This window comes from Austrofundulus limnaeus, unplaced genomic scaffold (genome assembly GCF_001266775.1).
Source record: "Austrofundulus limnaeus strain Quisiro unplaced genomic scaffold, Austrofundulus_limnaeus-1.0 Scaffold118, whole genome shotgun sequence".
Classification (NCBI taxonomy): domain Eukaryota; kingdom Metazoa; phylum Chordata; class Actinopteri; order Cyprinodontiformes; family Rivulidae; genus Austrofundulus; species Austrofundulus limnaeus.
In genome coordinates, this window is record NW_013952520.1 from 526,355 (window position 1) to 538,739 (window position 12,385).

Sequence of the window (12,385 nt, forward strand, 5' to 3'; positions counted from 1 at the left end):
CTTGTACTTTTACTCAAGTATCACTTTGTGGTACTTTATACAACACTGCACATTTATAGTGTAAGCATTATCTAAAGAGCTGCTCTTCAAAAAAAAAAAAAGAATCCTAACATCTCAGTCTCAAGAATTTCTTTGATTTAAAAAAAACACACACACAACCAGATAGAAAGTTGAACATCTTTATTTGTTCATCTGTTGATTTAATTTCCAGTTTTAGCTGCAGAGCAGCACATTCCCTACATTTGCACAGGAGAGGTGTTGAGGTAAAACGTGGCAGTTGACAGCCTGTCCTCAAAATCAGGCGGACAGTTGATCAAATTGCTGCGTGGACTACAATTTTATAAAATTCTCATTAACGATGCTCGATTCATCTGCGTGGCCCAACCTGCAGTCACACAACAAATGGATAGTTTTTGGTCATATTTGCACATTTACACAGAATCCTGATTGGATGATACGTTTGATCAAACATGACTTTATATTCTGACAAAGGTWTCAAGACAATTGAAGCAGCTGAACTAAAAATTAAAAGTTACTGCGGGTTAAAAAAGTCACCTTAAAGTGTCATTTTTATAATCAACTCCTGTTCATTTCAAAGCAGAATAAAGGCAAATTATATTTTCTGGAAGTATATTTCATTGTTTAATACTTATTATCAATGCCTTCAAGTGGTGAGTGTTTAACCCAAAAGTGCAACATGGTGGCAGTAAACAAATCATTTCAAAATTAACCTAAAAAATCCCTCTTCTTTTGACAAGTYTCTCACTATAAGCGTATACATTACAGCATGCACATTGTTTTTCTGCACCTTTTCTTATTATAAGACATTCTTTTCTAGCTGCTGACACTAAGAGGTACCATATTTGATTCGTAAGCTGCATTGTAAACATTCCAGTTTTCTTTTTTTCTTTTTTTAAAATAGTAAACTTCATATTTCTATCAGTATTCAAGACAATAGAAAAAACAAAGACGATCTTGAAAGTTGCAGCTCTGCCTGTTTCAGCTGATGAAGCCTGAATCTCATACTCATCATGACATGTTTTGTTGTTGTTGTTTTTTTCTACTTTTCTCAGTGCACATCCTTCTAAATTCACTGTCAAGTATTTATTTTACTTCACAGTACTACAGGTTTTTTTTCTTACAAAAAGACAGTAAAAGGCAATCCAGTACTGGAAAAAAGTGGTGGTCCCCGGCTCATCCCTGAGCTCCTAGACAAGGCTGTGGAAAGAAATTGTGCAAAACAAATTACAGACAAACTGAATCAGTAAACAATTATAATGACAATAACAATTTTACTAAAATAATATAAACAGAATAAAATTAACAATAACATCAATAATAATAATAATAATAACAGTGATAGCTAGATCCTGCGTAAACAGACATCATTGTGGAGTGGTCTTGTTTACAAATGTACAACTGTATTTACCACTGATTGTTTATTGACGGGACAAGGTGGCGGGGGTCTCTTTGGTGGGTTAGGTCTGTCTTTGTTTATTGCCAACGGCTGAAAGTGCCCTCTAAGGTCCTTGAAGGGTAAAGATGAGGGTCCTGGAAGTGGTGAAGAAACCTGAACTGGTCTCAGTCCTTTGGACTCGGGAGACCTAAGGAAAGGCTGGGTGCAGCCCTGAGGAGACACTTGTCCCTGAGGAGGAGAGGTAACAGGCGGGACCTGTGGCTTCTGTGCTCTCTGCTCTGTGGCGTAGGCGGGTATGGGAGGTGGTTTCACCGCTGGGCGAACAATAGCAGGTCTGGGTCGAGGAGAGGCCTTCAGGTGTGAGAGAGAGGCACAATAAGATACGAAAAAAAAATGGTAGAATTCAACTCATGTATTGGAACATGAAAGACTTCTTTACCGAGTTCTGATCCTTTAATATGAATGTTGGGTTGGCGCGGCCGATGATATGACCATCTGTACTTAAAGGCTTGTCCTCCACTGTTACTGAAAACCTATGGAACAGAACAGAAAGAGTCAGCTGGTTCGGATGTTATCAGTCCATTAAATGGATGTTATTTGCTGTTATCAGTCCCATAGAATGGCTTCAGACTGTTCTGACAGTGCCCCCTAGTGGGTTACCAGTGCCATATTCGTTGGAATGCAACAATCTGCTACCGCCGGAGTCTGGTCTACTTTATCGTAGCCCATGTCATTTTCTCTAAAATTAACCTTAGTGGCTTTATGCCTCATATTAACCAGCTGACAGTCTGAAGCCATTCTATGGGACTGATAACGGCTAATAACGTCCATTTAATGGATGATAACATCCGAAGCGGGTGAAAGAGTCTAATCATCTACAGTGTAGGTTTGTACAACTGAAAATCAAGATCAAATGTGATCATCAAGTGAACTCTGCTGGTGGAAATCATTGGTTTGTTCAGAATAACATACTTGGGCTCTGCTGATGGAGATTTCAGCAGGATGTTTTGACAAGTGTAGCGCCACCGAAGTCCAAAACCAACCAAGACGACAAAGAGAGCCAGAAGAAGCAGCAGCACTAGAGTGAAATATCCTTTGGGAAAACAAAACAAAACAAAAAAGTAAGAAGGCCTCATATTGTTAGAATATTATAATATATAGAGCTGAAACACAAGACAGTCAAAGTGACTCACTTGGTGGGGGGACAGGTCCACTTTCCACACTCCCCCCAGACCCACTCTGGTTACACCAAGGTGGTGCCCAGCCCCGATCACAGTGGCAGTTATGGTTGTTGTTGCACAGCTGGGAATATGAACAACAAAGCTGATWGTGTTTTCAGTAAAAAGGCCAAGTATTTCTTGAAAGAACAAAYATCACCCAAAATGTCAGAGTGTTAAACTACGATCATCTGATTTATCTGTCAAATTAACTGGTGTGATTTCTAACGTTAGTTGGCTGTGGTTCCCATCTTGAACCAAGTTAACTCCAACAGGTTTTCAGCTGTAGACGTACATTCAATGATTTTATGAAAGTTTAATTAAAAAGAGCAGACTACAAAAGTTAAATACAGAGTTTTTAAAAGCAGATCTTATGTTAACTCTCAAAATGTAAGTTGGGGGATGAGTATCAACAAATTTTAGCTCCTTATCTGTAAAACGTGTAAGTTATAGACGTATTTGTGTTTGATAAGATCACTTCACTGTGGTGGCCATCTTGAATTGAACTGTCTGACACCAGAAAGTAATGATGTCCAACAAATGACCACTTTGTCAAAGTTATGCTAAAATACGTGATGGAGTTTTAGGGCGGACTACAATATATTTTTTTAAATTATGAGAATAAAGTCTTAATATTATGAGAATAAAGTGGAGCAAGAATTATAGCAATCAGCAATAGTAATTATAGCATAGCATTTTAGGAGAACTGGTTGGTAAGTTTAATTAGCAAATAAATACACAAAACACTCAAGAACATGCTCAGTCTATAAATATCTTTACCTCTTATACCTTCAGTCCATTTTCCTGATAATACTTTTCTTCTGCTGTTTTACAAAGTTGCACTGAAGTATTCGTTCATCATGCTGCAACTTTTAATCAGACAAATAACCTGAATAGTTTTTGCACCACTGCCAAGAATGGTGGCCAGCAGCCAAGTGTTTCCTAAAAGCCTGAATAAATCCATCAGACCTGCTCACATCACTGCTGAGACACAGAAACTTACTCCATGTCCGTGGCACTTGACGTTGCACTCGCCGGCTCTGAGGAATGACGCATTGCGACACTCTCCGTTGAAGCAAATCTGTTGAAACATGAGAAGGAACGTTAGAGGAGTAGCTACCAAGTGTCACAGATCTGATCTTTGTCACTTCTGTAAGTTCTGTTTAGCATCTTTTCACAAGTCTCACAGAGTCGCTGTCACACTTGGTGCCCGTCAAGACCAGGCCCGGGTCCAGGGTGTCCCCCGGCTGCTCCTCGTCCTCTGGCTGGAGATTGTACACATGCGTGCCCAAACACACAAACTTCTTCTTGTCCCCCGACACGGTGGTTTCTATTCGGACGGCGTTGTCCTCGATGGGCTTGGAGACTGAAGCTGAACACTGGATTTTGCCACACTTAGTGTCTCTGGTAATGATAAAAATACAGATGAAAGAGAAGGAGAGTTTCTTGAGAGCACTGCTGAAGGTTACGGTCCTCACCGGTCTTTGCAACTCCTGTATTTCCCCTGCTGATCTTTGCCGCAGTTCCCGTACATGTCCCCGGCTTTATTTACCTCCCTAAAACACAGGTCAGGGGCTGGACGAGCATCTGTGGTGGAAGGAAGGAAAAACCACGCAAACGTATCAAAACCTCAGCCACAAAACCATAAATGAACATCCATACCTGTCCCCATAAAGACACATTATGAGTATGGTTACAGATCAATATCCATCCCTGCCTGATCTGGTGGTAAACTTTAACTTAACTGCCTTTATTGACTGTAGTTTTCTGACTCATTTGCTTTGTTTAAAGGGATCCCTGATTAGTTGTAACATTAGACTTTATTTAATAAACATGTATTTTAACTGTAAAATACAGACTGTAAAAATACTATAGGCTGTTRCTTTTGTAAATTTTTAAACTAAAAGTTTAAAAGTAAATTACACGAACGGGGCCATTTTATTTACACGCAAAGCATTCTGGGTAAATGATGACGTGGATGGGTCCTCGGCACGAGGCTGCTAGCGAGCTATATCCACCCTGAAGGTTAATCTTGGACAATGTCTGATGATCGACTCTTTAAAATGAAACCAGAGAGCGTTGACAGAGAGGAGAAGGTAGAAATGACTCAGCCTGTAACTGAAAATGTGGATGGAGGACAACAGAGCTGCTTCATGGAAGAAGAACCTCAGCTTAGCCTGTTGGCTTTAGCGTTAGCCCTGATGCTATCACCATATATATGTATTAGCTCAGCGTTACACATTCTCCTCTCATCACTGAGGTCCTCCATCCACATGACAGAGAGGGGAACACAAAAATGACTCAGCCTGCAACTGAAAAAAAAATGTATGGAGGACCTCAGTTTAGTTTGTTTGTCACGCTAGCGCTGAGCTAATTCATAAGGCAATATAGCTTCGACGCTAGCACATAGGCTAACAGGCTAAGCTTAGGTTCTTCTTCCATGAAGCAGCTCTGTTGTCCTCCATCCATATTTTCAGTTACAGGCTGAGTCATTTCTACCTTCTCCTCTCTGTCAACGCTCTCTGGTTTCATTTAAAAGAGTCGATCATCAGATATTGTCCAAGATTAACCTTCAGGGTGGATATAGCTCGCTCACACCGAGGACCTATCCACATCATCATTTACCCAGAATGCTTTGTGTGTAAATAAAATGGCTCCGTCCGTGTTAAAATATATTTTTTGAAAATGACAAAACCAAACATCCTACAGTATTTTTTAGTCTTTATTTTACAGTTAAAATAAATGTTTATCAAATAAAGTCTAATGTTACAACTAATTAGGGATCCCTTTAAGAAGCTTGTATTTTTTCATTCTGTAAAGCCTTCTACACAGTTCAGCTCGATACTGATCATTTAGTTTCAGAACCCAAAGTCCCGCTTAGAAATTTGGTAGTCTTGTGCAAAATCGTATTGAATGCAATTGATCATCAGAAAAACTGTCACTGATTAATATTTGACATTTTGTGATTACTGCTATTAGTGCTGCGTAATAATGACATGTTTTTGTGTGCCACGCCCTCTCATTATCATATAACAGATGGCGGAAGGCGGTTCAGTGCGTCTCATTCCTAGATTAGGTTCAACTTCTGCGGTATGGAACTGGTTTGGTTTCTTCAGGTTTGACCTTGAGCAGATCAGGGTCTTTTGCAAGGTGTGTAACAGCAAAGTGAAGACAACACACAGCAACACTGCAAACTTATTTAATCACATGACACAAACCAGAAAATGCGGACCAAACCAACTGTTGGCTACAACAAACTCTCCTCCAGCGAATGATGGAAACAAATCTACTCAGCCGAGAATCCACAATGCTCTCAGTCAGTGTGCACCTTCTGGGGGGCAAAGTGAGTGTTAGAAAGAGATAACGCGAGGTGGGCCGTAGCCATGGCTGTTGAATTGAATGTTAGTTTGATTGATGATTTCAAGTGTAATTTTAGAACTCAGGGTAACTGAGTCAAAAACATACAAGTGCAATTGTCATCCGTTTATCGTCATATTAATTGTTAGCTAAATGCCATAAATAACGTAGTATATGATATTACCGGGAAGAGGGCKGTGTATTTGAGTAATTATGAATTGAGTAATTGATAATTAATGGAGAAAGGCTCAATTTGAGAGCAGCAGGAGAGGAGTCACAAAATGGCTTTGCCCCTTATTACGTCAAATAAATCAAAATACAGGGCAAGTAAGTCTTTTTAGGGTTTTAAGTTTTAAAACAATCTGACTTACTATGGCTGCATCCATGCTGCTGCATACTTTTAACCAGTCTTGGTGCCAATAAAGTTTGAAGGTATTTCCTCATCATGTAGCGAGGAGCCAAGAAATAAACAAATAAATCACAGAAAGTTGAAATTTGAAAGGGGTCCAGCTATTTGACGTAAGAAACCCATGACTGGGTCGTTCCCGAAGTCAGTCAACACTGCGCTGATCCAACTTTTCAGGAGATGGCGAGTAACCCAGAGATTTTTTGTTTTAACCTTGCTTGGAGTTAAGAGRCATGACAGCCTTGCAGAAATTTGGTGCTTTGCCTTACGTACCATCATAATTTTTTAATACCGTGGTATAACCAAATACTGTCATATCACACAAGCCTAATGTTAAAGAACTATTTCATTTTGCAGCTAAAGATCTGAAGACGACATGAGTCTAGTTTACCCACCGTGTCCCCAGAGTGTCTGACACTGCAGCTCCAGGGTCAAACACATGCCAGTGTAGCAGTAGGCCTTCCCGTCGGCACAAGAAGTACCGTCCATCAGGTAAAAATTGGCCGGGCAGATCTCAGTTTTTCCATCACAGTATTCTGGCAGATCACAGGGCCCAGAGGGAGCACGGCAAAGTTCTCCAGGGCTCTTCAGCTTCACGGTGAGATGCAACCAGAAGATAAGACGTTTCAGTGAACAGCTGGAAGTGTTTTAGAGCTACGTTACAGAAATATAAACTTCCTCAATGGCAAAGCTAAACAGCTTATATTAAAACATTTGTATGACATTTATTTATAGAAATGTTCTACCTTGCAGTTCTGGCAACACACTCCATGGGCACACTCTGCTCCAGCTTTCAGGGTGCAGTTTTTTGCATTACAGCAGGGACTGGTGCACTCCTACACAGACAGATTTGTGTAGTAAAATATCACAGGGAAATATTCCTCCTGCATAAAACAAAAAAAAAAAAAAAAACACGGACCTCTTCCTCTCCGCAGTCACACTCTTCCCCTTCCTCCAGGTAGCCGTTTCCGCAGCGCCGCCCTCCGTACATTAAATGAGTATTTGGTAAGTTGAAGAGACACTTCCCTCCTCCAGAGCTCAGAAAGCTCTTCAGCTCCTGCACGTTACAGCTGCTGAACACGCGGGGAAACGGAGACCTGTGGGACACACGAAAGCAGAGAAAATCAAACTGCGTGAAATTTTACCTTCAAAACCGATCAACTCATCTTAAATAATGGTGTGAATGATGACTCAGCATCAGCTTTCACACTATGATTTTCCTGTTCATAGTGTCTTTCATGCAAGAGGAATTAAATCTGCACTCTTTGCACTTGTTTTCAACCATTCAGATATCAAAACTTTTTGCTCGATCTAGATTGGCTGTATGACCTTTGGTGTTTGTATCCTTTATACTTTTTAAAATTGAATTTATTTTAATTAGATCCCAATAATATTTTATTTAAATGGTAAATGGAAGGCACTTGTATGTCTCCTCATGCTCCTGTTCTGCTCCATTTTCCTTTTAGCTTCCATTTCCCTTCTTTAGGTATTGTTTTGCTAATTTTAACTTTCATCTACAATTTAGCTAACTAAAGCTTAAGCTATTCTTTTGTCAGTTTTATGTTTTAGCTACAGTTTTGCTCATTTAAGCTTTTAGCTACTATTTTGTTAATTGTAAGTTTTGTTCTGCTTGTTTCAACTAAAATTTTCGTTTTCGCTTCTTTAACAAATTTCAGCAGATTATTTTTATCATCCCAACTGCATTTCCACAGATTTCTCTAGCTGAACAAGACTTTCTGTTTCAGTTACCCAGTAGCTGCAGCCATGATGCAGCCTCCATCCTCTGGTTTCGCCTGGCAGCAGCCCGTGCTGTCGTGACTCATACCGAAGTTGTGGCCCATCTCGTGAGCCATGGTGGCAGCAACACCAACCGGAGACACAGGTGAGTGGTCCTGTTCAACAGAGGAGTCAGCTGTTAGGTTTAAAACAAAAAATAAATAAAATAAAAATAAAATAAACAAACAAAAAAAACAGCAGCACTTGATACATTCCAAATGTGTAATAATAATAATAATAATAATAATAATAATAATAATAACAATAATAAAAATAATAATAATAGTAAATTTAATTGCTCTTGCTGAGCAGAATCTGATACAAATTTGTCAAAAGACCCTGTCACATTATAATGTTTTAGACAACTTATGCCAACTTATGAAAATATTTTTGACTAAATAACGCATATAAGTTTTATATTTGATCTAATCCTTTGAATAGCAGTATGTATACGTCCAAAAGAAGCTTCCAGTTGATTAATTTTATTCTGTCTTCAGTGTAGACATCTTCAAATTTCAACAAAATTTCCATAAGTTGTCTATAATATCATAGTGTGACAGGACCTTAAAAGAAAGCCCGGAATAACATGTATCCACAAATGTTATTGTCTTACCTGGTTCACTCCACCTGACTGGTAATCAGAGCACATGGTTCTGAGAGTTGCCAGCCCAATGGTTGTGCCCTGGAATGACCTCCTTCTGTAGACAAAAAGACTAAATGTAAATAAAATCAAAGGCCTCCAATCGCCTCCTGATCAAGCCAGGGTTTGAAACTCTCCACTCAAACTTTATTTATAACAATAGTCAAATGACTACGTTCGTCCAACATCTACACTCACCGGCCACTTTATTAGGTACACCTGTCCAACTGCTCGTTAACACTTAATTTCTAATCAGCCAATCACATGGCGGCAACTCAGTGCATTTAGGCATGTAGACATGGTCAAGACAATCTCCTGCAGTTCAAACCGAGCATCAGTGTGGGGAAGAAAGGTGATTTGAGTGCCTTTGAACGTGGCATGGTTGTTGGTGCCAGAAGGGCTGGTCTGAGTATTTCAGAAACTGCTGATCTACTGGGATTTTCACGCACAACCATCTCTAGGGTTTACAGAGAATGGTCCRAAAAAGAAAAAACATCCAGTGAGCGGCAGTCCTGTGGGCGGAAATGCCTTGTTGATGCCAGAGGTCAGAGGAGAATGGGCAGACTGGTTCGAGCTGATAGAAAGGCAACAGTGACTCAAATAACCACCCGTTACAACCAAGGTAGGCAGAAGAGCATCTCTGAACGCACAGTACGTCGAACTTTGAGGSAGATGGGCTTCAGCAGCAGAAGACCACACCGGGTGCCACTCCTTTCAGCTAAGAACAGGAAACTGAGGCTACAATTTGCACAAGCTCATCGAAATTGGACAAGAGAAGATTGGAAAAATGTTGCCTGGTCTGATGAGTCTCGATTTCTGCTGCGACATTCGGATGGTAGGGTCAGAATTTGGCGTCAACAACATGAAAGYATGGATCCATCCTGCCTTGTATCAACGGTTCAGGCTGGTGGTGGTGGTGTCATGGTGTGGGGAATCTTTTCTTGGCACTCTTTGGGCCCCTTGGTACCAATTGAGCATCGTTGCAATGCCACAGCCTACCTGAGTCTTGTTGCTGACCATGTCCATCCCTTTATGACCACAATGTACCCAACATCTGATGGCTACTTTCAGCAGGATAATGCGCCATGTCATAAAGCTGGAATCATCTCAGACTGGTTTCTTGAACATGACAATGAGTTCACTGTACTCAAATGGCCTCCACAGTCACCAGATCTCAATCCAATAGAGCATCTTTGGGATTTGGTGGAACGGGAGATTCGCATCATGGATGTGCAGCCGACAAATCTGCGGCAACTGTGTGATGCCATCATGTCAATATGGACCAAAATCTCTGAGGAATGCTTCCAGCACCTTGTTGAATCKATGCCACGAAGAATTGAGGCAGTTCTGAAGGCAAAAGGGGGTCCAACCCGTTACTAGCGTGGTGTACCTAATAAAGTGGCCGGTGAGTGTATGTGTACAAACTCTGGTAGCGGACTCTACAGCTATCAATCGCAGTGCGCCTTTTAGCTGTGTTTAAGCATAAAGAAATTTGGGAAAATGACACAGAATCTCACTGGGAGCAAACATTTCAACTGAACCTTCCTGTATTTCCTGATGTGTCAAACTTTGCGTTGGAGCTTCTTTTTAAGTTATGATAACACTGAATCTCCGTCGAATCCCTGCCACTTGAACAATCATTTAAGATACTTGTGAGAGAGCAGCTGGGTATCTACGCAAAGATTATCCATGACGCCATGAGTGGAGATCGCCGTTATCTGAGGGTAAGAAGTGCCGTAGCCTTTTTGGTGACATCATGAAACTAACATAGTGTGCAATCTGTTAGCACCCACAATATATTCTGTATATGACTCTCAGCTATTAACACACCAAATTTTAGCTCAATATCTGTTCCATTTACTTAGTTACAGCTATCTATGTTTGCTAATGCGGATTAGCCGAAGCAGTCATCTTGAACTGCATTGCCTCCAAAGGTTAATTGGTGTATGTACATTCAGTATTACTTCCTGAGATATTTATAAAATCTGTCCAATTAGTCATGTGATATTTTGCTAACTACACACAAACACAGGCTTTCAGAAGGGACACTTAGCAAACGCTAAGTTTTGATGTCTTGGTTACATCAAAACTGGATCAAACATTTAGATACTGACGTGATAAGCTGAGCGTTGTCGTTAGGCAGAGTTTTGAGCATTTTCTGTCTCCAGGACAGAAACGCATCCAGCACGCTCCGAGCGTTCTCAGACATGTTGATCTTGTCCTGGTCGGTCCACACCTCCAGGCCGATCACAGCCACGCGGATGCTCAGAGCCCTGTAGTACTGCAGGCGTGGACAGAAGAGGCAGACATTTATGACTCAGCACTTTAAATGAAACAACTCTGGGAGTTTTTAACGAGATGCTTCAACCTTGTCAACCAAGTTGGCCGCTTCCAGCAACTTCACTCTGGTCTTGTCAAAACTCCGCTCATGCCACTCAAACTGCAACGGAACACAATAAACACCCATCTATTAATTAAAGAGAAACTTCTCGGATGAAATGATGAAAATAGAGATCAACCTAATCTGCAGTTTAAGTAAACCTATAAGGTCATAACACATCATGTGTTTCTATAACTGATCTTGTGATGATTAATTCTCTAAACACAGACTTCAAAGGAAAATAGCCGCTTTCAAAACTCACACTTTTAAAGATGTGATGTCAGCTGCTGTGCAGCTGAAAAATGCAAATACAGTATTATGCATATCCTCACCTCAGCTTTATCTGCCACCAACAGAAGCTCCACATACTTCATGTTCTGGTTCAGCTCCCTTTTCTCCTGCAAACACAATTAAAGTCATTCTCGAAGTCGGAGCGATGTCATTCAGTCACGTGATTTCAACCTCCATTTTTGTATCGGGGGGGRAAACTCATTGAGACTCTGTTTCAAACTGTGTCAAGTAGAGACACAGCAATTTTTAAATTGTGTTGATAGGTCAAGAGAAGAAAACCAGAGTTACGATAAATAGCATATCTTACTATTTTTTTCTGAAAATGAACACTCTATTTTGAAGCACGTTGCAGCTGAAGGGAGCTGGAAACACGGAAATCTCATGGAAAAAACACCGCTGTCCATCGTCAGTCTCATCTTTCTCTTAAATTGAAAAAAATAGAACCCCTCAGACCTCCTTTATGACTGAAGCTCAAAGTTATCTGACAAGCAGTAAAAAAATTTACAGGAACAAGAAAATAAAATGAGGCGAAATTTGAATGGAGATTGGCAGCAATGAAGAGCCGGTGAGAGCAGGACTTTATTAATTATTAGGGGTGCAACAATACATGTACCCGTATCAAACAGTGCTTTAGGTTCAATACACACTTGTATCGAACAATACAGATTTTTAAAATATATTTTATCAACTTGTCTTCTGGAGATGCTCTGTGTTRAAGGATCAGTGGATCTGTGTTCGACGACTCCACTTAGGCTGCATTTTTGAGAGCAGGTCCACTGAGAAACTTGCTGTTTCAGCAACTATTAATTTAAAAACTATACTTTTGAGGTTAAATAAATGTTCATAATTAATTTAAATAAATTACAAGTTAAAAGGGGCATGGACATTTCTCTTTTTTGTA

At 40.3% G+C, this 12,385-nt stretch overlaps 1 protein-coding gene and 1 long non-coding RNA gene across 2 annotated transcripts in view; both read right to left on the reverse strand.

Moving 5' to 3' along the window:
* Positions 1-165: 165 nt before the first annotated feature.
* On the reverse strand, positions 166-1,222 carry LOC106521916 (uncharacterized). Its single transcript, XR_001310724.1, has 2 exons — positions 1,143-1,222; positions 166-385 (listed from the first exon to the last, which is right to left on the reverse strand). It is a non-coding gene; the product is annotated as an uncharacterized LOC106521916 (long non-coding RNA).
* A 207-nt stretch (positions 1,223-1,429) lies between these two features.
* LOC106521915 (disintegrin and metalloproteinase domain-containing protein 19) overlaps positions 1,430-12,385 on the reverse strand; it is a gene marked incomplete at both ends in the record, with an annotated part of 30,768 nt that continues 19,812 nt past the window's right edge. Inside the window, 14 exon segments of the mRNA XM_014014687.1 lie at positions 1,430-1,768; positions 1,857-1,950; positions 2,390-2,510; positions 2,611-2,719; positions 3,638-3,715; positions 3,822-4,038; positions 4,113-4,221; positions 6,793-6,988; positions 7,144-7,233; positions 7,317-7,494; positions 8,147-8,289; positions 8,787-8,871; positions 10,928-11,094; positions 11,182-11,253. Coding sequence (XP_013870141.1) covers positions 1,430-1,768; positions 1,857-1,950; positions 2,390-2,510; positions 2,611-2,719; positions 3,638-3,715; positions 3,822-4,038; positions 4,113-4,221; positions 6,793-6,988; positions 7,144-7,233; positions 7,317-7,494; positions 8,147-8,289; positions 8,787-8,871; positions 10,928-11,094; positions 11,182-11,253 — 1,998 coding nt within the window.